The following is a 25,143-nucleotide window of genomic DNA, read 5'->3' on the forward strand; positions in this document are numbered from 1 at the left end:
TCCTATAGGTCTGGTAGTCACCCTGTGTGTTCCTCGTAGAATTGAACCAAAATGTGGTTAATCACAATTAATTCGTTATCTAAGAAGGGGCCAATTACTGTTTTACACAAGATTGGGTTATCTGCTATAAATTAGCTGTCAGGAAATATAGCTGTGAATGCTAAAATGCTAGATTTGATATAATAAAAATGCTTTCATATACGGGAAGCTTTTCTTACTTTGTTGGTTTTGGTACATTTAATGAAAAAAAATGTATTAGCAAGATTTTTTTTTTATGTTGTAAAATTTTGTGACATTAGGCAAATATTCTGAGGAAAGTAGGGTGGGTAGTGTATTTTAGGAATAGAAGGTTGTAGTAATGCTTTTATTATTTTTAATGTTTTTTTATATTTTTGGAGTTTTATTAGGTACTTTACAATTTCATGATTGTAACTGTATATATGCATGGTCTGTATTCATTAAACTAAATAAACAAACAATATCCCTTTAAGGCATAGAGTCAAGTCATTGAAAGTCAAAATCAAATTCCCTTAAAACTTCCATAAGCAACTATTCTAGGCTTAGTCTGTATTTTTTACACTCAATACCATCTCTCCAACAACATTACTTTTTAATGGACTTCATTTAGAAAGAACAACTTCAACTTAACGTAAAGTAACTGCATCACTGTCCCACATGTACCTGCATCCTGGGAAACATTACTCAAGAACTATATTGATGTCTACTGATAAGAAACGGTATGTTTCCTCTTCCTTTAAAGACAAAGGACAAACCTACTAATAAAATGTTGAAAGGATTCTGTTGTTTTGTTCTACACAATACTTTAATGAGGTTAATTGCTTGAAGTGTGTGCTTTTAGGTATACAGTCATCAAACAGCAGCTAGAACAACATGTGACAAGGTAATTTTAGCCATCTTGTATTATTAAATGTATGGTTCTAAGTATCCTGGTGGACTTTTGAAAGGGAAACAGGACTCGATGTTGGAACTCTATCTCATGCAACAAAAGCCTGTTAAAGCACCTGCTTTGTGCTTTAAATGTGGCATACTAATCTAAACTCTGCTTGGAAGTGCATGAATATATTTGTGTTTTAATTTGTTTTTTTTGTTTGTTTTTTTAGCTACCTGTGTGTAGCGTGTATATTCAGCAGTGTTTGATTTGTCTAAGCATTGGCAATATAATTACCATTTTTTTATTTTTATCTCTTTATATTTTAATTTAACTCATATTTATGATAGCTAAAATTCTGTGGTATGATGTGTTTAACATTTAAATAAGGTGATCTTTAAAAGGGAGGTTATTACGTGATTGACCTCGAGGCGGCGCTGTGGCGCTACATTGTTGCCAGGGAAACGGCTCACAACAACCGCCGCAGCTCCACCAGCAGCCACAAGTGTCCTGACTGTCCTCGAAGCTGTTGGACGCGTTCCGTCCCGTCTGGACTGAAAGTTGAAGGTTTTTCCAATTCATATCTGCATGGATAAAAACCGGACAGTCAAAGAACAACTTCGCCTAATTTCAAACTCGAACGGCTCGCTGGTTTTCAAGTGGTAAGTAACCTAACCTAACCCTAACCACCTTTACAGGACAGCTACCGTCCTGCTATGCAGAGTTAGCGGTATAATGCTAGGTCTCCTTCGCTAAGCTAAGTCCCACGTTGGCGCAGAAAACAGAAAATAAATCTAAATGTACGTTTATAAAAGACAAACTGTTTATTGTTAGATTATTTCTGTGAGACGTTTTATGAAGCGCCCCAAAACATACTTCCACTTAAGGGTTCCATTTTACAATTTCTCTCATTAGTTTACTTCAACCAGCGACTAGTTGTTGAGGCGTAGAAGTATTTCAAATGAAACGAGAATATTACAAAAACATAAACCTTTTTACACCTTAATTTTAGAGAAATTTGAAGGAAACTTTTAAATGTATATGTAAGAAGTCAAAGGGGTATATAAGAGTATAATAAACTTGACAGTGTATGGTTATTGTTATTATATTAAAATTTTTCTCCCCAGTTGTGATTGTTGACACAGCCTTATACTTTGAATATTATTAATACTACCAATATTAGAGAAGAAGCCAATTCTTTTTTTATTACAGTTTTTGTTATTATCATCACCACACCTTTTCAATTTTAATTTCAAACTTAATTTCACCCTCAACTTTGTTTCTTGTTTTATTATTACTATTGTTTTTTATTATTAGTCAGTAAAACAATCAAAACGGTTAAAAGTAGATGGAAAGATAAAAAACAAAGTGGAAATGATCAAACTAAGAAAAAAACAATAAGATAAAACTGCACAATTCTGTATTTTAGTAGGAATGCAAAAAACATCACATTATTTTGTACAATCCAAATTTTTTATATATTTCTTGGAAGCATACAAAGTCGCTTTTTAAGTAAGCAAATCAATCTGGAGCTGCACTAAAGGACGTTAATTTGCAGTGCTTTTAAACAAACATATGTAAAAACTGTTAGATAAATGCTGGTTTATATTAGAAAGTTAAATGTTTGTTTACCATTAAATGTGATATATAGTCCTGTATGGTCTCATGCAAATCAGGATTTATTTACATTTTTGTTAGCTTTTGTCATTTCAGTCCATGCATTTGGTGAGACTATTTGATAATTTATTATATGGCATGATCATTTGTTATTTAATTTAATTCTACAAACATACTTGTATTTCTGAAATTTTGCAACAAGGCTAAAAGTTGTGTTTGCTGAACTTTTTGCATCGTTGTGTTTGTTTTTGCGTGTGTGGCATGTGCACATCCAGGCATTCCTACTCTTCTATCTAGATGGATCTCTCTCCTCTCAGCATCCCTCCAAGTCCTTTTGTAGCCACCGAGATCCCAGGCTTAATTAAGCCCATGAGAACAGATGGTCTCCAAGCAGTCGCTGCTGTTTGTCAGCAGTGCCTGGCCACACTAAATACTGCTAAATGTCTCTGTAGGGGAGGGCTTTAGTAGATGCGGTGATAGACTTACCAGACGTTTTTGGCTTTGAAAACTGAATGCAGCCAGAATTAAGAGGGAGATGCAATAATGGGAATTTTTCGGTATGAATGTCTACATGAGTTTTTATTCTATCTTTTTAGCAAAATGCTTGTATTTTTTATTTTGCATAAATTACTGGTTGCACTATGCACAGACCAATTTCATTGTACATATGACAATGACAGTAAAGGATATTCCATTCTAAAATGGGGCCATTTCGTTTTGGGAAATGTCAGTGATTTTGGCACATGAGATAATAATCAGCAAATATTTTAGAAAAGAATCTTCACAACAACATGCTTCAGTCGGACTCTGAAATCCAGACGTGTGTGTAGTATCCGTAAAAAATGGCCCCAATCCACAATAGTCACAACACTGGTCATTCAAGTGGCAATAATTACAATGTTTGGTGGACAGTTGGAAACTGGTTTGGTGACACAAAGCTGAATAATGCTGAACAAGAAAAAATTAAAGGTGATGGAGGTCAGAAAGCGCTCTATGTTGTTAGCTAGATCAGTGGATGGATGAGACCAGACAAGAGTAAAATTTGGTCCTAACCAGCATGCAGCCGTTCAGGCAGTCACACACACACCTTCTACCATGTGCAGATGCATCACCTACTTACCCTCATTTAATTAATAAAATGTCTTTGATAATTATTAATCGGTCTCACAATTTTCTACTTGTATAAAATTGTCTTTCTGAAATTAGAAGATGCTGATACACACTAAAAATGGATTTGTTGCAACTACTACAACGGTATTGCAACTGCCACTGCAGGATCAATGTACGCAGCATTGCAACCGTAAAGGATTGCTTGGATGCAATATTTGATAGGCTATTGTATTTCACATGTCCTGCATTTATACTCTGTTTGTCAATAGTATATTTCGCCAATTTGATGGACTTTCAGTCTTTTTTGCCAACACCATCTTATTGAAGGATAAGCTCGGGAATAGTGATGGGGACATCATGATGAGGGTACAAAAAAGAGTAGGGAGATAAATGTGGTGTAAATATCAACTGATGTCATCTTTGCAATATTCAACAATGTTATAGCATTATTCTGCTTTTGTAATATCATGCAATCTTAGCTAGAAGATAGATTTTCATGCACTTTATTTAAAGAGATATCATTTTTGTCTGGCATTAAATATAACTAAACGTGTTCTGATTTAGGTCATTAAGGAGATTATTTGTATTTGCTAAGTGCAAAAACAAATAGAAAGAGCATTTCTTTATTTTCTATGGGAATGAGATCAGGGCTTTGTGATGTCTACTCCAAAACACTGACTTTGTTGTCTTTAAGCCAATTCACAACTAACTTAGTCGTATACTATTGCTTATTTGGAAAACCTATTTGCGCCCTAGTTTTAACTTCCTCGTTGATATTTGTGTTTGATGGTTGTTCACCAAAACCCGTCCTTCCTGCACCACCGACACGACATTTTGCTGCAACCCCAAACTTCACAGCTGGGATGGTGTTCTCAAGGTTGCAAGTATCCACATTTTACCTTCAAATGTAGCAGTAGTTATTATGGTCAAACACTTCAATTTTATGTTTTCTCAAATCTCAGCACATGTCTCTGAAGATTAAGGTATAAGACCCATCTTCATCCTGAACAGTATGATGGCTGGACAGTCACATGCTGTTTATATTTATGTATTGTTGTTGAACAGATGAATATGGAGCCTTAAAGCATCTCGGAATTGTACCGAAGGCTAAACTAGACTTGTGGGGGGTCCTTGTATCTTGCCGGATTCCTTTAGATTTTTCCACGATGTCATGTGACATGGAAGTGCTGTTTAAAGTGTTGCCTTAAAGTACTTCCACCGATGTACATCCAGTTAACTCAAATGTTGTGAATTAGGTAGAACTGTAAATTTTGTCAAATCCCAGTTATCATTGCATTATCAGTCTTCACAATATCTCAATTGCTAATTACTGCTAGGACACAATGTTTGATAGAATGTTACATTTCAAGTGTCAGGCATTCGCTTTGTATATCACCAGTATATTTCACCAGTTGAATGGACTATTACTGCCATTAATGGCCAAACCTGATGTTTATTTGTAGTGGCAGAGATGCAAAAACTCTTGGAGGGTGTTAGGGGACATTGTTTAATGGCAAAGAAAGAATGTGTCAGGAAAATGTAATCATACTCATCCTCGTCTTCTTCCGCTTCATCCGGGACTGGGTCGTTGGGGCAGCAGACTCAGCAGAGACGCCCAGACGTCCCTCTCCCCAGACAGCTCCTCCAGCTCCTCCAGGGGGAGCCCAAGGCGTTCCCAGGCTAGCTAAGAGACATAGTCACTCCATTGTGTCCTGGACCGTCCCCTTGGCTTCCTCCCGGTGGGACGTGCCTGGAACACCACCCGAAGAAGGCGTCCAGGAGGCATCCATTATAGATGCCTTCGAGCCACCTCAACTGGCTCCTCTTGATGTGGAGGAGCAGCGGCTCTACTCTGAGCCCCTCCTGGATGTCCGAGCTCCTCACCCTATCTCTAAGGGAGTGCCCGGCCACCCCACGAAGGAAGCTCATTTCAGCCGCTTGTATCCGGGATCTCGTTCTTTCGGTCATGACCCAAAGTTCATGGCCATAGGTGAGGGTAGGAATGTAGACCGACCGGTAAATTGAGAGCTTCGCTTTTCGGCTGAGCTCTCTCTTCATCACAACGGACCGGCACAGCGTCCCCATTACTGCTGCAGCCGCACGATCCGTCTGTAGATCTCCTGCTCCATTCTCCCTTCACTTGTGAATAAGACCCCAAGATACTTGAACTCCTCCACTAGAGGCAGAAACTTCCTCCAACCTGAAGAGGACAAGCCACCCTTTTCCAGTCAAGAACCATGGCCTCGGACTCAGAGAAGCTGATCTTCATCCCAGCCGCTTCCCTCTCAGACATGAACCGCCCCAGTGCATGCTGTAGGTTTTGGCTAGAGGGGACCAGCAGGATCTGCAAAAAGAAGAGACGAAATCCACCGGTCCCCAAACCAGACCCCCTCTAGCCCTTGACTGCACCTAGAAATCCTGTCCATAAAAGTTATGAACAGGACCAGTGACTAAGGGCAGCCCTGCCAGAGTCCAACAGGCACCGGAAACAGGTCCGACTCAGTGTCGGCCATATGGACCAAACTTCTGCTCTGCTTGTACAGAGACCGGATGGCCCCTAAGAAAGTGTTCAGGAAAACGTGTTCATCGTAATCAATATGGTCATTACAGTTTTAAGTCATCGTCATCACAGTTAAATATTTTCCTGATATCATGCAGCTCTAAAATTAAGATATCTGAACCTTACAAAGTTATGAAATCATCTTACCCTACCCATGTTGTTTAAAGACATAGGGATTTAGTGTAAATAAACTTGTTGTAGTATCATTCTGTACTATTCAATTGACTCAACCAATAGTTAGGGTCACACGTTTCTTCCGCTGTTACTGTCTGGGTCAGAAACTGAAAGTTTGAGAACCACTGCAGTACAGCTTTGGGTAAAGTGGTGGAGTATTTTTCAACTAACTGAGTATTGTCATAAGTTTCTCAGAGTAGAAAAGAGTAAATAAACAATCCTGAACTCATGCATGTTAAAGATGTGGAAAATTATCAAAGTTAGACCAGGGTTGACTATTTTAACCAAAAAGGAATTTATGAAATCATTGTTTTTGCTCTATGCTAAATGTTTACATTCATGTTCATTTTTCTTGAGTTTGTTACTAAATCATTCAATCGTTTTCTTTAGATTTATGAAAAAAAGTGATAAACTAGTACGATCTTTGAGATGCTACAATTACATTAATGTTTTGGAACAAGGGATAATTCTTCTTCTGCTTTAGTTTTAAAACCCTATTGATCAATCACTTCCCTGCTGACACAGCTGCTAAAATGCTAAATGTGTTAGAATGATAAACAACTCAAAGGTTTTGTTTGATAAAACAAATAAGATTGTTTCTGCCCAAGCTCATCTCATATGTGTATTTTCAAAAGTCATATCTTACTACTTTCTGACATTCTTCGAGAATACAATTAGGAATATTATGGTTAATTTTAGACCTACACACATTTCCGATTGTCCCATTTATCCATATTCTTCCCAATCATGGTCGTCGTTCACACTTGTAAATTATCAGGACGTCAACGTCTTCTAAAGAGGATTAAACACTAGTCAATATCCTCCCAACCATTTTGTTTCTGAAGATTTTTGACTGAATGTGTTGTGTAAACTGTGAATAAGAAAACACACATTATGTAGCGTTAATAGCAACCTATTTTCTGTGTTTGTATTCCAGGATATCACAGGAACGGAACAAAGGACGGCATCACAGAATGGATTCTTTGGACTTTTAAGTTCAGCAGTAGTTCTTCATAAAGCTCCAGTAGACCTCAGGAAACACTGGGATGCTTTGAACAGTACTCCACTGCAACAGGGATGATTACTTCCCATACAAATGGTTATGTGCAAGAGGCTTCAGCTCCAGGTGTGAGCCACAGGGAGAGGGCTGTGGACTGTCCGGGGCAGGAAGGTAGCCTCATCAAATCCCCACACTGCAGCGTCCACATGGAGAGGATCCAGCATTATCATGAGGAGCTGAGAAAGCGGAGAGAGGGGGACCACAAAGGGAAACATGACATCGATCCTAACACTTCGCTCAGGCTTAAGAAGCTGTCGCAGAATCCAAAGATGGGCATTGACAATCCCACCTTCGAGGAGAAGGAAAAGGCCCCCAAAGAAGTGACCAGTCTGGAACCTGTGGTCGGTGAGTAAAGTAGAGGGCAGCAGTGATTACTCAGATGCCATTAAGAGGGTTGAAGAGGTTGAATGGAGGAAGGAAGGCTTGAAAGGAAAAGAGCTATGCAGGTCAGGGTAGAATGGAGGGTTGGGACGTTTTACAAAATATCTGAAAACAAAAGGTGTCAAAACAAAAACCAGTGAAGAGGGAGAACAAAGGGCGGAGGAGGGTATCTGTGATTTATTAGCTATGTGAGATTCCCCCTCTGTTTTTCATCTCAATTAATAAATCTACTGGTTGTATTCCAGGACAGTATACAGTGGGGAGCAGTGGCGATGGCTCTAAGACTGCAAGGGAAGCCCAGCTTCCCCTGAAATGTCAAAAAATAAGTGATCAAATATATACTGTTGTGTGTACATGTCATTGACTAAATATGCGCTACAACGCGCTCAACTTTTGTTCAGAATCAGCTTCTTATCACTGGTAACGACGCGGCTTTCCTCTCACTCATTCCCGCAGCTTCACAGTTCTTTAAACAGTGAGTTCAATAACGAAGCCAAAATGCTGGGCTTTGTCCCGCCCATCGGACGCTCAGCATCTCTGGGGGTCTATGGGGCAGTGGGCTGGCCTCGGCTGGCCCGGACGATCAGCTTCTGCATGATGATTGGATGATCTGTCTGAGGCTGAATCCTTTTTTGATTGACAGCGAAATGAGCGAATCAGCGATCTTGAAATTGAGCTTCCCCTCCTTGAAAGACCAGCATCCGCCACTGGTGGGGAGAACAAGTATTTGATACACTGCCGATTTTGCAGGTTTTCCCACTTGCAAAGCATGTAGAAGTCTTTGATTGTTATCATAGCTACTCTTCAGTTGTGAGTGCCGAAATCGAACACAAAAATCCAGAAAATCACATTGTGTGATTTTGAAGTAATTAATTTCCATTTTATTGCATGACATAATTATTTGATCACCTAACAACCAGTAAGAAACCCGGCTCTCACAAGCCTGTTAGTTCTTCTTTAAGAAGCCCTCCTGTCCTCCACTAACATTGTGTTATATGTTATAAAAGCAATTATAAAAGTAGAAAAGGTTAACATTTAAAGTAAATTTCTTGTGGAAATTCTTAAACTAAAAAACTACTGAAAGAATATTTCAAATAAATTCAATTGTATAAAACCATTTTAATTTTCTCAACTGGAAACACTGAAATCACCATCTAGCCTTCTGGAAAACTGATGAACAGGTCAGGCTTTTCCTGGCTGTTACGGATTTATGGTTTCAGTTTCTCTACTTTTGTTGTGAGGACTATAACACATTAAAAAAAGGAATGTGCTGCTGGTTCTGTGGTAGAGCTTGTGTGTAATCCAGCTGAAATTGAAGGAATTAAAAAAAATGTATCTTGTTTATCCCATTATCCCAGTATATTTTTAACCTTTATCTGATTTTTGTTAAACTCAAAAAGGTAGTGATATTTGATGCGTTTATAGGCTGAAAATGGGGGTAGTTGTTTGTTTTGATATATTTTTAAAAATGGGATCTTTTTTTATTTGACCTGCTGTTCATCGATCAGACCCAATCATGAGAAAACTGGCTATTTCTGATCTCTAGCTAAGTGACTGGTGCATCTATAGTTTGAAATTGCTTTGACTCTTGAAGTAAAGTTAAATATACTTGCCCCACCTCTAATGTAATTAATTTAAAGTTTGTGTTTATGCAAATGTATTTTAACTGCACTAAAACTATCAACTATTTGAAAAGATGTAGAAAGGCAGCACCTTTGCTATGAAAAGAGTGAGTTGAAATCCAAATCACTAAAGGTCTAACTCAAGCACCATTGGAGTTCATATGTTTGCTCCATTCATCTCAATTAAAAGTCTATGTATAGATAATTAACAATACACCTCTGAATTATGGATTTCCCTATAATGGATGTCCTATAAATAACACCATTTTTGTAAATTAAAGTCAGCTAGAACCAAGATAAAATTAAACATGATGACATGATTCTATTATTATACTTGTTCAAGAAAACATTATCGGTTCTTTCTTACTTCTGAATTTGTTATTATGTGTCTTTTTCTCCAAAGCATTATCTGGTTCTTCTCTCTGTGCCCGTTTGTCAGAACTGGAGGAACTGCTCCAAGTTCTAAAGTGGGTCCAGCAATGCTTGATGGATTCCCAGAGCCAGCAGGATGTGGAGACGATAATGCAACTCCTTACCAAGGAGGAATTCAGGAATGCCTACACAATCTACAGTGCTCTGTCCCAGCAGATGAGCAGAGTCAGTCCCACCTCACCTCTTACGGTACAAGCACAGGATCTCTGCCAGGAGGTATTCAGCTATTCATGTTGCAAATTTATTTTATAAATGGAAGCGTTTACAGTTCCAGAAAACTTGCTCACTAACAGGGTCCAGACTATTGAGTCACAATATGTGATATTTTAACCATGTCAGTTCTGTGGATCATAAAAAGGTCTGGATCTCAGCAGAAAAGACAGTTTTGCATCTGCTCTGGGTCCTGTTTTCTTCTTTGTGAGTTTATCTACTAGTGAAAGTGATGTAAAAGAAGGAAAATAGGAAGAGAATTGGAGCCAGATGACAAGAATGAGAATATTTCACTGTGATTGCTGTCAAAAGGTTGCTGTTTTGTTTTCAAATTACATGAGTAGCACAGAAAGTAACTGTCTGTATAAGGAAATCTGTCTGTCTTACCCGATTTCTTCTTGATTAAGCAGCTTCATGACTGTCTTTGCCAAAGCAAAGTGTGTGTAATTGAATTGACTTGTGAAGTAGGCCTTGCTGTATGAGAAATGTTCAAAAACAGCTTGTCCCACAGCACAGTCATGGTTGACAAACAGAAATTATACGACGCAGCAGATCCATTATATGCTGCAGTTACCTACGACAGGCAGAACATTACGAAGTATTAACTTCTGATTTATGTATACATCCATCCATCCATCATATCATATCATATCATCCTTCTCTCTTCCAGTCTCTGAATTTTGCTGGTCCCCTATTCAGCCTGAAAAACTGAATTAAAATCAAACTGAAATATTGTTTACATTTTAAAAATAGGCTAAAAAGCACTAAGAGCTCTCGAAGTCTGGAGGAAAAGTGTGGAATTTGGAGTACAATAAATGGTAAATAGACTGAATTTCTACAGCAATTTTCCAGTCATACTGACCACTCAAGGCGCTTTACACTATAGCCACAATCACCCAATCACACTCACTAATGCGCACAGAGAGATACACCGATACGCAGATCAGTAGGCAACTTGGAGTTAAGTGCCTTGCCCAGGGTCACAATGACATGTTAGACTGTAGTACTTTACATGTACACACATGCACAGACTAAGCGCCTGAACTCACACCTTAGACACAAAGCGTTTCAGCTTCAGTAAGACTAAACTGCCTGCATGTGCTGTGTGATACTCACACTGTTAACTAATCTCTCAGCAGCCCTCTGTGCTGGCTGAGCGGTGCAGCACACCGCAGGACGAGGGTCAGGATCTGCCCAGCCAGAAAAAGAAACTCCAGCAGCTTACAGCAGCATAGGGTGAGGTGCAGCTCTGCTGCTGGGGGAGGGGAAATGCGTCACCTTGTTAGTGAGAGCTTTGATTAGTGTAATGGATGAAGTAAGCTCTGGACAAGAGATGAAGAGGCCGAAGGGCAGAGTAAGAAAAGACCAATTTGCCTAACAACACAATAACCCTATGATCTAAAATAGAAACACACAGCACAGTGGACAGATGAAAAAATCTGGAATACAGTGGACAGGCTTTAAAAGCCAAAAATGATTAACAATGTTATTTATAAGGGGTCGTCGCTACTTTGTACATTTTAACATTGACATACGCAGCATTAATACATGATCACACAAACAACAAGAATTGCTATATAAATTTTTTTGTCTTTTATTGAAGTGTAAGAGCCAACTCTAATGCAGATGGAGTGTGGGAATCCTTCTGTGAACTACTTAAGGGTAGCCAAGTGAAGAATGTGTGACTCTGCACATGTTCTTACAAAACAGTGAGAACACAGACTGTTTCCCACAGATGTCTGTGGCACATTACGGAAATTGGCCTGTAAGAGATTTTTTTTATTTTATGAATGTGAGATATTATCAATAGAATGAAGAATGCTGGGTAGGACCGATGAAAGGAAACGACTGAGTGGAGATCAGTAGCTGAAGGTGAAAGTGATGCTAGCAGTTCACTTGTATGACAATTATGCTTTCTTTTTCGCTTTCAGATCTCAGTGTAGTTTGCAATTAATTTTAGAGAGTTCTACTATAAATCTAGAACAACACACAAAAATAATCAGATTTGTTATGGTTTTATGCTGCTTTAGGCTTACATCTGACAAAAAAAATTACAGATACAAAATTTTTACAAACTGATTTCAGCGTTTTTGGTAAGGCTTAAGTAATTAAGAGTAAGAATAGGTTAGAGATAGTTTAAAATAACTGTTAATTATTTTTTGTGATCTGCATGTTTAGAGGTCTTAGTGGCACATCTATCACCCTGTAATGTGTCTTTGTTCAGGTTCAGAGGGTCCTCCAGACAAGCCAACAAAAGGAGGGTTTGGAGCTCAGCGCACTGCTCACCAATCCCCATCTCCAGGTCAGAGATCAGCTTTCCAGCTGCAACCTTTTCTTGGCTATAATATAATTAGAAGTGTGTCTCACAAGTCTACAGAATCTCACAGCCCAGCTCATTTATTTAGTTAATATTCTAGTGATTAGACTGCTAGAAATATAATTAATGTTATACGCGAATGTCTCCAAAAGGGTAATTGTTTCTCCTGCACCTTCCACTGGGAAGTCAGAGGTCAGGGTTTAGCAAATTAAAATCTTACTGTCTGAAAGGCAGTTGTGAAGTTTTAAATGTCCTCACCCTTAATGTGTGCTTGACAAGGACAGTGATGAGGTAATATTACTTATCATTTGGGAAAACTTCATTAATTTGCTCCAGAACATTTCACCATAAGGGATATCTATTTTGCATATTTATTACTTTAAAAACATTAGTTTTTTTGGCTACTTGAATGTTTTTCTCTCATTCATTACTTTGTTTGTCTGAGCGTTAAATGTAGTTGGTCTCAGCAAAGACAGGTTCTGTAAAAAATGTTATGTTAATAATTTATTTTATTTCCACACAGAAATACAAGTTTGTTTGTTTTTTTGCAAAAGTGTGTCCATCAGCCAGATGGAATTTTTCAATGAAAAGGATGTTTTTTAATAATAAAATAACTTGTGTGTTATAATTTGTTAATATTTGTTGTGTTTGAGTTATACTAGTCGTTCTTTCATCATGACAACAAACATACCACCTTGACAAATCTAGCTTTCTGCCCCAAAAGGATAATCTCAAAGGTATTAAAGGAATGGTTATTGTATAACCCACAAAGCATTAAAATGCGGAGACTACCGGATCATTTTTGCACCTGCATAGTTTCCACACAGAGTAACCATGATAGATTTTCACAATAGGTTTCCAATATTAATTTGCAGTTGTTTAAAATGTCTGTTTCCAAACTCCTCATCTTTAGTTGGGAGAAGCATCCAGGTGTTGTCAAGTTTGTGTTATAATAGCCTATCTGCGTAAGAACTGGATTTACTTCTTTTTATCTACTCGTCAGGACGTGCCTGAAGTTGAACTTTAAGAGCCTTAACTTGGCTCTTTCCTGTTTAGTAAAGATCCCACAGAGAAATGTTATTTCTGTTCTGTTTTGCAAACAACGAAATACGTTTCTACTCTGGAGGCAACTTGTTCCATCTTTGAGATTAAACCTTTTGTCCTTGCAAGCAGAGTTGCTACAGACCTTTCCAGACTTTAATCGTCAATTATTTCCTTTTATTTGGTTAATTTCTTTATAGTAGTTGAGGTTTTGTATCAGTGTGTTCTCGGCATTAAAAGCTCCAAAACTACACAAAACCATTTTTATCACCTGAGCCACAGCCACTCATTTTCAATAGAAATCTGAATGTGTCACTGCATCTTTCTGTTTCAGAAACTAAAAAAACAAATGATATTATTTTTAGGAAGTTATTCTATGTAAATATTTCTTATTATCCTGTGATAATGAGATATTGAGCTCATTACAGAAGTTTAATTATCCTATTATTTTAACATAACCAGATTTCAGTCTTGTTGTTCAGAAGAAACATGTTGGTAAAATTAAAAGAACTATAAAATCTAACAAGCATATGAATAATTTTGGACTTAATTATATCTTATTATTTAAAGAAATCAAAGTTTTTGAAATAAGGAGTCAAGATAAGTGATAATGAACAATAAAGCTGGGTGTAACTCAAGAACTACTCATCTTTGCATCATAATAACCCTGTTATATAGATTTTTCTTTTAAGGCATTCTGGAAAATGCAACATTGCGAATAATCAGGAACTGCTAATGTTTTTCCATGCTCTGTTTTACTTCATGCTTGTCCAGACTCAAACAATGCTAAAAGCAAGTATGTTTGAGGAGTTATTACATTACAAAAAGTTGATTGCACCCAACGTTGGCTTACAGCTATTTTGTGTCAGCCTGTAAAGAATTAGACCGATGCTTAAATTGTATTGTTTCTGTAGCTGCCCAAGCCAAGATTACGTCAGAGATTTCTTCTTGAGTTTGTTTAATGTGACATACGTTTTATGGACCACAATTCATTAACATCACACCAAATTATGCAGTTCCTTTGTCCTGCAGCAGAGGGACACAGAGCAATCAGACCCAGGCTTAGTTTAGGTGTACGCACAATCCATCTTAATCTCCCTCAGCATTTAGGAGTCAGAGTTCAACACCACACATCAATAAACACTGGTGATTTAAGAAAAGGAGAGAAGTGAGCTAACAAGGACCTTCATTCTTCCCTACATGCCTAAATCATTTTGGATATGATGTTGTGCACCTGTTACAACAAGATAGTTCATGTGAATTTCTGCATCCTGAAGGAGCTGACATAATCTGTTCAAATTTACACATCATAGACATCAGGGAGAGTGGGACGTTGGTAGCTCACACGGTCACATGGGTCAAATATCTGAGCTCTGGTGCTCCACTGCCTTGACCCTGAGCCATTAAATTACACTTGGGAACTTCTATCACCTGACTGTTTTAATGGATGACGGCTGTCTGGAAATGTTATTTTATTTCCCCTAGAGAGGAGAATCACCTCCTACAGCTTGTGTGATCACTTTTAAAGCCACCTCCTGTCTGTGTTTGCATTTCTAAATGATTGTCCATATATTTTCATCCGGACTTTATATTGTCCATCTGTGTGTTCAAATGGCAGGCACTGATGCAGGCTCACGACATCGTAGCCGTGCAGGAACTCACAGAGGAAAGTGTGACCCAGTACCTCGGAGAGACAGTTAAATTAGTGCGGCTACAGAAGGCCAGAGACACTCCTCTGGTGAGATATGATGCGATTGAGTCACTGCTACTGTCTATATGTGTCATTATTATGCACTTTCAACACTGTCTTAACATCTCCAAGCCACTTTGCCTGCTTTTGCTTTTTTATTTCCTCGTTGCCTTTATTGACAGCCCTTTAAAGTATGCGTTGTTTTTTCTATTTAGATTGGAATCACTGTTTAGTTTCTTCTTACAGCACTCTAACAGTGATCTCCCTCCTTGGGTGTGTTACTATCAGGGTGCAACAGTGCGCAATGACCTGGACAATGTCGTGGTGAGTCGTGTAGTGAAAGGCGGAGCTGCAGAACGGAGCGGACTCCTCAGTGAGGGAGATGAGATCCTGGAAATCAACGGGATTCCTATTCGTGGGAAACACGTAAACGAAGTCCATGATTTACTGGTAACCATTACATTCAGATTGATGTCCTGAAGCATGCAGTCCTGATTTGATTATTTACAAACACTTTGGAAATTTCAACCACTTTTCCCTACTTTACTCCACAATACCATTAAAAGCACTCACACATTACAATGCAATTGTTTAACCCACATAAACACATAAAGTACCTTACAACTACTAACCTTAATGTTTTTTGTTGGGATTTATGGGATAGGTCAACACAAAGTAGTGCACAGTTGTAAGGTGGAAAGAAAATGTGACATGATGTTTTTAAAGTTTTTCATTATTAATAATCTAAAAGTCTGGCATGCATTTCTATTCAGCCCCTGTGAGCAAATACTTTGCAGAACCACATTTCACTGCAGTTACAGCTGCAAGTCTTTTGGGGTATGTCAGTACCAACTTCGCACATCTAGAGGCTGTAATCTTTCCCAGTTCTTGTTTCTTCTTGTTTTTTGTTCTTGTTCTGAACTTTAGAGTTACTATTGGTGTTCTCTGGTTAATGTTGTCTTTACCCAGCTTATCAGTTTAGATAGCAGGCCATTTTTTGGTAGGTTTGTGTGTGTGCCATATTGTTTCCGTTTTCAGATGATGGCCTGTGAGACATTCAAAGCTTGGGATTTTGTTTTAAACCTAACTCTACTTCAACCTTCTCCACAGCTTTATTCCCTTTGTTTCCATTGTCTTCATGGTGCTGTTTGTTCATTAATGTTTATTAGCAAACTTCTAAGGGGTTCACAGAAAGTCTGTAGGCATACTTACATTACTTAGAATAAATTTGACAAAGATTGACAATTTACCAATTACATAACCTCTGAATGGAGTTGGTAGCACTGGATTTTATATCCATGTGTCAGATAAAAAGGGGGTGAATACAAATACTCCCCAAACTTTTTTAGGTTTTTATTTGTAAAATGTTTACGCATTGTTTTTCTCCCACCTCATAATTATTTGCTATTTTGTATTGGTCTATCATCTCAAGTCCCAAATAGAATATGCTTAAATTTGTTCTTAACAGTGACGTTAATATTTTGGCAAGGCACTGTAATAAAAGTAATTTCTGTTAAGAATCTGTCAAAGTTGTGTGTTACGTGATAATTTTCCTGCTTTCCAGCAAGAAATGCATGGAACTCTGACCTTCCTCCTCATCCCGACCTCACACAACAAACCTGCTCCTCACAGACAAACTGTGGTAAGTCTATTAAGGTGTGAGGTGGTGCGTAAGACCTCTTGTCAGCATGCAAACAAATAGTAAACCTGTTGTTGTAAACCCTCTCCCCAGATGCATGTGCGAGCTTACTTTGACTATGATCCCTCCGATGACCTCTTCGTGCCGTGTCGGGAGCTGGGTCTGTCCTTCCAGAAAGGAGATATACTCCATGTTATTAGCCAGGATGACCCCAACTGGTGGCAGGCCTACAGGGATGGAGATGAGGACAACCAGCCTCTGGCTGGCCTCATTCCTGGTAATCTCTCACTGGTGTTCTCTATAAACATGTTTTTTTTCTTTTCTTCTTTTGTTTAAAGCCTTGGCTTTATTTTTTAAATTTAATTTTAATAAATAAATCTAATATAGATGCCTGTGAAAATTCATATATTTCCTATTCACTGTTTAGCTTTATAGGTAACCTGAGCAGATATTTAAATTCTTGGTATAAGAAGACACATATTGTAGGGCGTAGCAAATGGCATAGCGGTAGAGCGCGTGACCCATAATTGGAGGCTTCAGTCCTTCACTCAGTTCTCCCGGGTTCAAATCCCGACCCCGGAGACTGTTGCTGCATGTCTCCCCCTCTCTCCACCCCGTTTCCTGTCTGCTTAATTTAAAAAAACAAAAATAATGGCCATTAGTGTTGCAAAAAAGATCTAAAAAAAAAAAAAAAAGACACATATAGCAAAGAGTAACTAATAATCAGAGACTGGCTGCATGCACTGTCACAAACAAAATATGACCAAACTAATGTAATTACAGCCATATCTGAATTGTTCCAAAAGTGTGGTCCTGTTCAGAGTGGTGGAGGTTCAAAGATGGCCGTTGTACTTATTTTGTATCTAAAATTAGCCTTGGACTTAATTCTCAGTGTGCTTAAAAATCATGATGACCATCTGGCAGTGTGACTGCTGCTTTGACCTCCATTCTCCAACCAGCCATTTGAACATTTGTATGCAATGATGATTAATTAACTTGACACTGGTGCCACAGTAAAAAGACGAAAAACATTACATCAGACTCTTGCTTAGTAAAATAAGACAGGGAAAAAAAAGCTCTTTTGGACACTAATGAACAATACATTTTTGTATGTTTTTATATTTATCTTATAAATATAGATAAGCCAATAAAGCACAGAGGGCAAAACAAAGGCCATTTAGCAGAGTTTATTTGGCTGAGAGAAATACATGGAACATGATTAGCATTTATTAGATCAGTGTCGCACAGGTGGCTTTCTGCAAACTTAATAGGATAGTGGAAATCTCACTGTCTGTAGACGTGTTAAGACAAGATGTTAACTCAGGGCACCTTTAGTAACACAAAGTAATCTGTTAAGTGAAAACTGGTCTTTGGTTTCTTGTTAGGGCACCAGGTCTCTCTTGACTCAAAAATCGCTGTTCGTAAGGTTCAAGTACAAATTAGGGATGGTCAGTGGAGTAACCTTTTTTATCAAAGGTTGAGTTTTAGTTGGCCATTTCTGTATGACAAGCAAATGCTAGTATCACAACTTATTACTTTAACAAAAAATACATAGTATATATCTACTAATGAATGTTAATAGCTTAATACATGGGGTGGACAGGACGGATCTATCAAATGTGCTAATGTCCCCCGTTACTCACTACACCTCTTCTTGTTACTTGAAATCAAGCCACAAATGAGTTTGAAGAGACAAATGAGTAACCTGGCTCTGCTTTCTTGGCAAGATTTGTCAACCATCTGTTACATCCAACAGATTAAAGCAAGCGCCTAGGAATTACTTGTAATAGCACTCTGACCCAGAGTCTGCTGGGGGTCTAAGTAAACAAAGTTAAGTGCTAACAATTGAAAGTTGATTCCCCTGTGCTTTTTTTATTGCAATATCTAGAAAGAAAAAAACAAATTGTAGATTTTCAAACAATTTTTAATATCAGTTTGTGAGCTTTCAGTGCAATTGTTTTTACAAAAGTATTCATACACATTGAACTTTTTCACATTTTGTCACATTGCAACTGCAAACGTCAATGGATTTTATTGGGATATTTTATTTATATGAGATCAAAAGACATTTGTACATAATTGTAAGGTGATAGGGTAATAAAACATGGTTCTGAATCCTAAAACATGATATTGTATTTACCCCCCTTTATTCTGATACACCTAAAATTAAATCCAGCAGAACCAATTGTCTTCTGAAGTCACTAAATTAGCAAATGGAGTCTGTGTGTGATTTAATGTCAGTATAAATCCAGCTAGTGTGTGAAAGTTTCAGAAGATTGTTAAGAGAACAATGAGGAACAAACTACACCATGAAGACCAAGGAAACAGCAGACAGGTCAGGGAAAAGGCTAGGCCAGGAAAGGATTAATCAGAGGAAGAGCCAAGATGGGAAAATGGGTGGAGCTAATTACTCAGCAGTCCTATAAGAAAACTTGTAAGAGGCTGCAAAATGCTTGAGACCGAGGCAGAGGTTCACCAACGACAACCGTAATTGGGTTAGAACGGACCAGTCAAAGTCCAGATCTAAATCCAACTGAAAATGTTTGATGCTAACTGACGATCTGTGTCCACGCAGCCATATAAACTGACAAAATATTTACTTTCCAGACGTGCGAAGCTCGTAGAGACATGTTCCTGAATATTTGCCAATACAAAATGGATGGTTTATTAAATCAAATTTAAAGAATGCTATGAAAATTCAACATACAGTATTTGAATACTTTTCCAATGCGTACTTTGGTTGTATATTTAATTCCTGTGGGTTTCTCGCCTGTCTTACTTCAGGTAAAAGTTTCCAGCAACAGAGAGAGAGCCTAAAGAAAACTATACCAGATAGGAGTCAAGAGCAACAAGGTAAGAACTGGAAACTTGAAAAATTGAAGCAGTCTAACAATGTGAAATGAAAATGTGTCTTTTAACCCTTTTTGTAACAATGTGTTCAGGGAAGATTTGGTGTTCAAAGAAAAGTAAGAAACTGAGAAGAAAGAACACATCAACTTTGAATAGAAACACTGGTAAGAATTTTTTTATTTAATTTATTGGTTTGAGATGTGAGCTTGTTTTGGACTGAGCTCTATCTGCTCACTATCAGTTCTCATACGTATAAAAGACAGTTTCAGCGCTGACCAGCAGCCAGACGTCCACCACTGTCAGCATTATGCCCACACATAAGCTGAAGTCGACACACCTCGTCTTTCTTACAGCAGCTTGTCCAGACTTGTCGTGTCACAAGTCAGATTAGACTTGTCTTCACAGCCCGGATCAGCAGGAGCTTAAATGACTTCGAGGGACGTGCGGTTTTAGGGTTCACACATACAGTAGAAACACCTTTACGACATACAAGCACAGATGCTCATATGGGTCAAGTTCAGAGGCTAGCAGTTGCTGATTCTTGAATGGAAAACTTTCACCGAAACAAAAAGATTGTTAGCATTGTGATCTTTTTTACCGTTACCCTCTGTTGTGTGTTTGCCACCAATTGTCAAGGTTAAAAGTAGGGTTGGGCGATATGGACTTCAAATTTTATCATGATATTTTGTGGTACTATTGTGATAACGAAAAAAGTGATGATAAAAAACTAACTTCTTTTCAGTCTTTTTTGGGTAACTGTTCAGCTGTGACAGCAATCATTGCACCACAAACACAAATACTGCTCTTAAAATTTACCCAATTACATAAAGAAGTGTGATTTTTATCATTAAACTGCACAAAGTAACAGCATTAAATCATATTACAGTTTTTTTCATATTACAGATAAACAGTTTTTGGAGTTTTCAAACCTCATTAATTATAATTTTTTGTTACGATAATTCAAAATTCCTTTCATGATGAGAAGTGTTTGGCAATAAACGATAAATGCCCACCGCTAGTACAGAGCAGCAGGTTAAGAGCACATAGTGCATTTTTGGTTATTGATGTTTCCGTAAGCCTACCTGAACTGTCCCCTCAGACCACGATGACATCCTGACCTACGAGGAAATGTCCCTCTACCACCAGCCTGCTAACCGTAAACGGCCCATAGCTCTGATTGGTCCGGCGAACAGCGGCTATGACGACTTGCGGCGGAGGCTTTTGTCCATAGAGCCGGAGAAGTTTGCCGTTGCTGTTCCACGTATGTCCACACTCAGTATTGCAATAGTAAAATATTTCAGTGTTTCTACAGTTTGAAAAAGTCTGGAAAAATAATGGAATTTGATTTCAATATTTTCCAGATCTGGATAAGTATGGAAGAACAACATAGGATTATAGAAAAACATTAGAATTTCCAGACTTCATTTCCTTTGTCTAATTGTTCTTTCCTCTCTTTTTCTTTCCTTCTTCCGTTTCTCATTCCTTTGTTTTCCTTCTTTCTTTTTTCCCTTCCATCTTTCTTCCCTTCCTTGTGTCCTACCTCCTTTAGGTCCTTCCTTTGTTCCATATTATGTCCTTTCTGCCTTCCTTCCTTCCCTGTGTCCTTTTTGTCCTTCCTTCCTCCCTTTCTCTCTTTCTTTCTTTCCTTCTTTTCTTCCCCTTTCCTTTCCTCTGTTCCGCTCTGTCATTGTGGCTATCCTACCTTGTGATGAAGCTTCTTTTCTTCCTTCCGTGGCACCTTCCTTTCCTCATTTCCTTTCTTTCCTTGTATCCTCCCCCCCACCTTCTTTTGTTAGCTATGTCCTTTCTTCTTTCCATTCCCTTCTTCCTCCTTTTTTCCTCTTGTGTCTCTCCTTCCTTCCTTCTTTCCACATTTCCTTTCTTTTCTAGTCGTCCTCCTCCCCCCAATTCCTTCCTTTCTTCCCTACTTCCATCCTTCCTTTCATTGTCCTTCCTTCCTCCCTCCCTTCCATTGAGTGGTTTGTTTTTCCATGTTTCATATTTAAAGTCTCGATGGTATCTGACATAAATTGCCATAATGACCTTTAGCATTACGAGTGAGAACTCAAAAATTGAGCCTGGAAAAGTCTTGAACCTGGTATAGTTTTAATACTCTCTCACCTTTTAATGCTTAGACACAACCAGAAACCCAAGGATACATGAGCGAAATGGACGCGAGTACCATTTTGTCAGTCGCTCGGCCTTTGAGACAGACTTGGCTGCAGGAAAGTTCATCGAATCAGGGGAGTATGAGAAAAATCTGTACGGCACCAGCATGGACTCTGTCCGGCACGTTGTCAACTCTGGACGCATCTGTTTGCTCTGCCTTCACACAAGGGTGAATATTTGTTTCTGTTGATACAATTATAGACAATAATAGTTATCATAGCTTCATAAATTTCTATTTACAACAAAAAAAGATGCCAAAATTTGTTTATTTCTGTAAGATTTTATACATTTTCATCATATTCCTTTCTTTTTTATTTTTAATTGTATGTGCCTCACCTTTCCCTTCCAGTCCCTGCAAGTACTAAGGTCCTCTAACCTCAAGCCATTTGTCATCTTCATTGCTCCGCCTTCTCAAGAAAGACTGCGCACTCTGCTGGCCACAGATGGAAAAACAGTAAAGGTAAGCTGACCTTCAAACTTTGCAAAGAAAAAAGTCAGAGTACAGGTCCTCAAAATATTAGCATATTGTGATAAAGTTCATTATTTTCCATAATGTAACGATGAAAATTTAACATTCATATATTTTAGATTCATTGCACACTAACTGAAATATTTCAGGTCTTTTATTGTCTTAATACAGATGATTTTGGCATACAGCTCATGAAAACCCAAAATTCCTATCTCACAAAATTAGCATATCATTAAAAGGGTCTCTAAACGAGCTATGAACCTAATCATCTGAATCAACGAGTTAACTCTAAACACCTGCAAAAGATTCCTGAGGCCTTTAAAACTCCCAGCCTGGTTCATCACTCAAAACCCCAATCATGGGTAAGACTGCCGACCTGACTGCTGTCCAGAAGGCCACTATTGACACCCTCAAGCAAGAGGGTAAGACACAGAAAGACATTTCTGAACAAATAGGCTGTTCCCAGAGTGCTGTATCAAGGCACCTCAGTGGGAAGTCTGTGGGAAGGAAAAAGTGTGGCAGAAAACGCTGCACAACGAGAAGAGGTGACTGGACCCTGAGGAAGATTGTGGAGAAGGGCCGATTCCAGACCTTTGGGGACCTGCGGAAGCAGTGGACTGAGTCTGGAGTAGAAACATCCAGAGCCACCGTGCACAGGCGTGTGCAGGAAATGGGCTACAGGTGCCGCATTCCCCAGGTCAAGCCACTTTTGAACCAGAAACAGCGACAGAAGCGCCTGACCTGGGCTACAGAGAAGCAGCACTGGACTGTTGCTCAGTGGTCCAAAGTACTTTTTTCGGATGAAAGCAAATTCTGCATGTCATTCGGAATTCAAGGTGCCAGAGTCTGGAGGAAGACTGGGGAGAAGGAAATGCCAAAATGCCAGAAGTCCAGTGTCAAGTACCCACAGTCAGTGATGGTCTGGGGTGCCGTGTCAGCTGCTGGTGTTGGTCCACTGTGTTTTATCAAGGGCAGGGTCAATGCAGCTAGCTATCAGGAGATTTTGGAGCACTTCATGCTTCCATCTGCTGAAAAGCTTTATGGAGATGAAGATTTCATTTTTCAGCACGACCTGGCACCTGCTCACAGTGCCAAAACCACTGGTAAATGGTTTACTGACCATGGTATCACTGTGCTCAATTGGCCTGCCAACTCTCCTGACCTGAACCCCATAGAGAATCTGTGGGATATTGTGAAGAGAACGTTGAGAGACTCAAGACCCAACACTCTGGATGAGCTAAAGGCCGCTATCGAAGCATCCTGGGCCTCCATAAGACCTCAGCAGTGCCACAGGCTGATTGCCTCCATGCCACGCCGCATTGAAGCAGTCATTTCTGCAAAAGGATTCCCGACCAAGTATTGAGTGCATAACTGTACATGATTATTTGAAGGTTGACGTTTTTTGTATTAAAAACACTTTTCTTTTATTGGTCGGATGAAATATGCTAATTTTGTGAGATAGGAATTTTGGGTTTTCATGAGCTGTATGCCAAAATCATCCGTATTAAGACAATAAAAGACCTGAAATATTTCAGTTAGTGTGCAATGAATCTAAAATATATGAATGTTAAATTTTCATCATTACATTATGGAAAATAATGAACTTTATCACAATATGCTAATATTTTGAGAAGGACCTGTACATTATCAGACCTGAAAGGGTGAAAACTTGCCTGCTTGTTCTTTTCTTGCAGACATTGCACACACTTTTATTATTCTGATTTCTTCCCCCAGCTGGAGGAGCTGAAGGAGGTCATTGAAAATGCCCGCGAGATGGACGTCAATTACAGTCACTTCTTTGATGCAACCATCGTTAACTTTGATCCAGACCAGGCGTTCCAGGAGCTGCGAAGATTAATAGATAAACTGGACACCGAGCCGCAGTGGGTACCAACATCTTGGCTCTGCTAGGGGTTGTTGTGTCCCCGACACAAAGAGTCTCAGGGAATGAGAGGGTAAAAGATAAGAAAAGATGGACAGTATTACAGTGACACTGGGTTTTCACTTGCACATTTTCCTTTTTTGGAGCTTAATTGTTATAGGATGCTAAAGAAATGGACACAAGTGTATTTGATGTTTGTCTTCTGTGGATGATTTTCTTCCATTTTTGATTGCTGGTTGGTCTTAGTTTTATGCAAAATGTTTTGTTTTCCAGATAGCTATATTTCTATCCTATTTCTTATAGTTATTTATAATTGTAAATATATATTTTTTAGACAGAGTTTAAATGTTTTATTGTTGCAGCTGGGGGTGCCAGATCAGAAATTGCACAAGTTTTTTCTGATGAAACAAGCCAAAACATCACCAGGCAAAGAACTAAGTAGAAGCAGGTGTCATGTCTTCCTGGAAACCCGCTGTAGATGTCTCAGTATCAGTATTGTCTCATACGCCTTGCAAAAGGATTGATACTTCTTGAACTTTTTACCATTTTTGTCACATTAAAACCTCAAATGTCAATTAATTTATTGATGCTGCTACCATGTTTTACCATTGGGATGGTGTGTTCAGGGCGACGAGTAGTGTTACGTTTTCCACCACACACAGCCTTTTAAATTTACAAAAACTTTTGGTCTATCAATTTTGGTCTGATCTGACCAGAGCATCTTCCTTTAGATGTTCTCTTATGATCCAATATAATGAAACACTTTGAGGTTTGTTGTTGTGACAAAATGTGGAAAGGGTTAAGAGCTATGTATGCCTTTGCATGGTGCTGTATACTTCAATAACACCCAACTTCAGACTGGTTATCATCTTTGTAATGCTGTGTAATATTGTTAAGGTTGTTTTTACCAGTATTATACATCCCAGTTTTCATATTATTGAATCATACAAAATTATAAGAAATTGAGTATTTCTTAAGCACAATTTTGCAAAAGTGTTAATAAATTAAGATGTGAAAAGCTGATTTGTTCT

The 25,143-nt window shown here is 38.5% G+C and overlaps 1 protein-coding gene across 2 annotated transcripts; it reads left to right on the top strand.

The window, feature by feature from the left end:
* Positions 1-1,356: 1,356 nt before the first annotated feature.
* On the top strand, positions 1,357-25,135 carry pals1b (protein associated with LIN7 1, MAGUK p55 family member b). 2 transcript variants are annotated; one of them, XM_047387092.1, is made up of 14 exons: positions 1,357-1,551; positions 7,288-7,755; positions 9,817-10,061; positions 12,280-12,357; positions 15,032-15,151; positions 15,392-15,553; positions 16,668-16,745; positions 16,836-17,019; positions 19,527-19,595; positions 19,685-19,756; positions 20,692-20,853; positions 21,728-21,930; positions 22,111-22,221; positions 23,965-25,135. In XM_047387092.1, exons 2-14 carry the CDS (start codon positions 7,428-7,430, stop codon positions 24,139-24,141), a joined length of 1,989 nt encoding a protein of 662 aa, XP_047243048.1. In that variant the 5' UTR covers positions 1,357-1,551; positions 7,288-7,427; the 3' UTR covers positions 24,142-25,135. The 2 variants fall into 2 exon arrangements, with proteins under 2 accessions (XP_047243048.1, XP_047243051.1); XM_047387095.1 differs by having other exon boundaries at positions 9,853-10,061.
* Positions 25,136-25,143: the final 8 nt, after the last annotated feature.

The sequence above is a fragment of the Girardinichthys multiradiatus genome, chromosome 15 (assembly GCF_021462225.1).
Source record: "Girardinichthys multiradiatus isolate DD_20200921_A chromosome 15, DD_fGirMul_XY1, whole genome shotgun sequence".
NCBI classification, from domain to species: Eukaryota; Metazoa; Chordata; class Actinopteri; order Cyprinodontiformes; family Goodeidae; genus Girardinichthys; species Girardinichthys multiradiatus.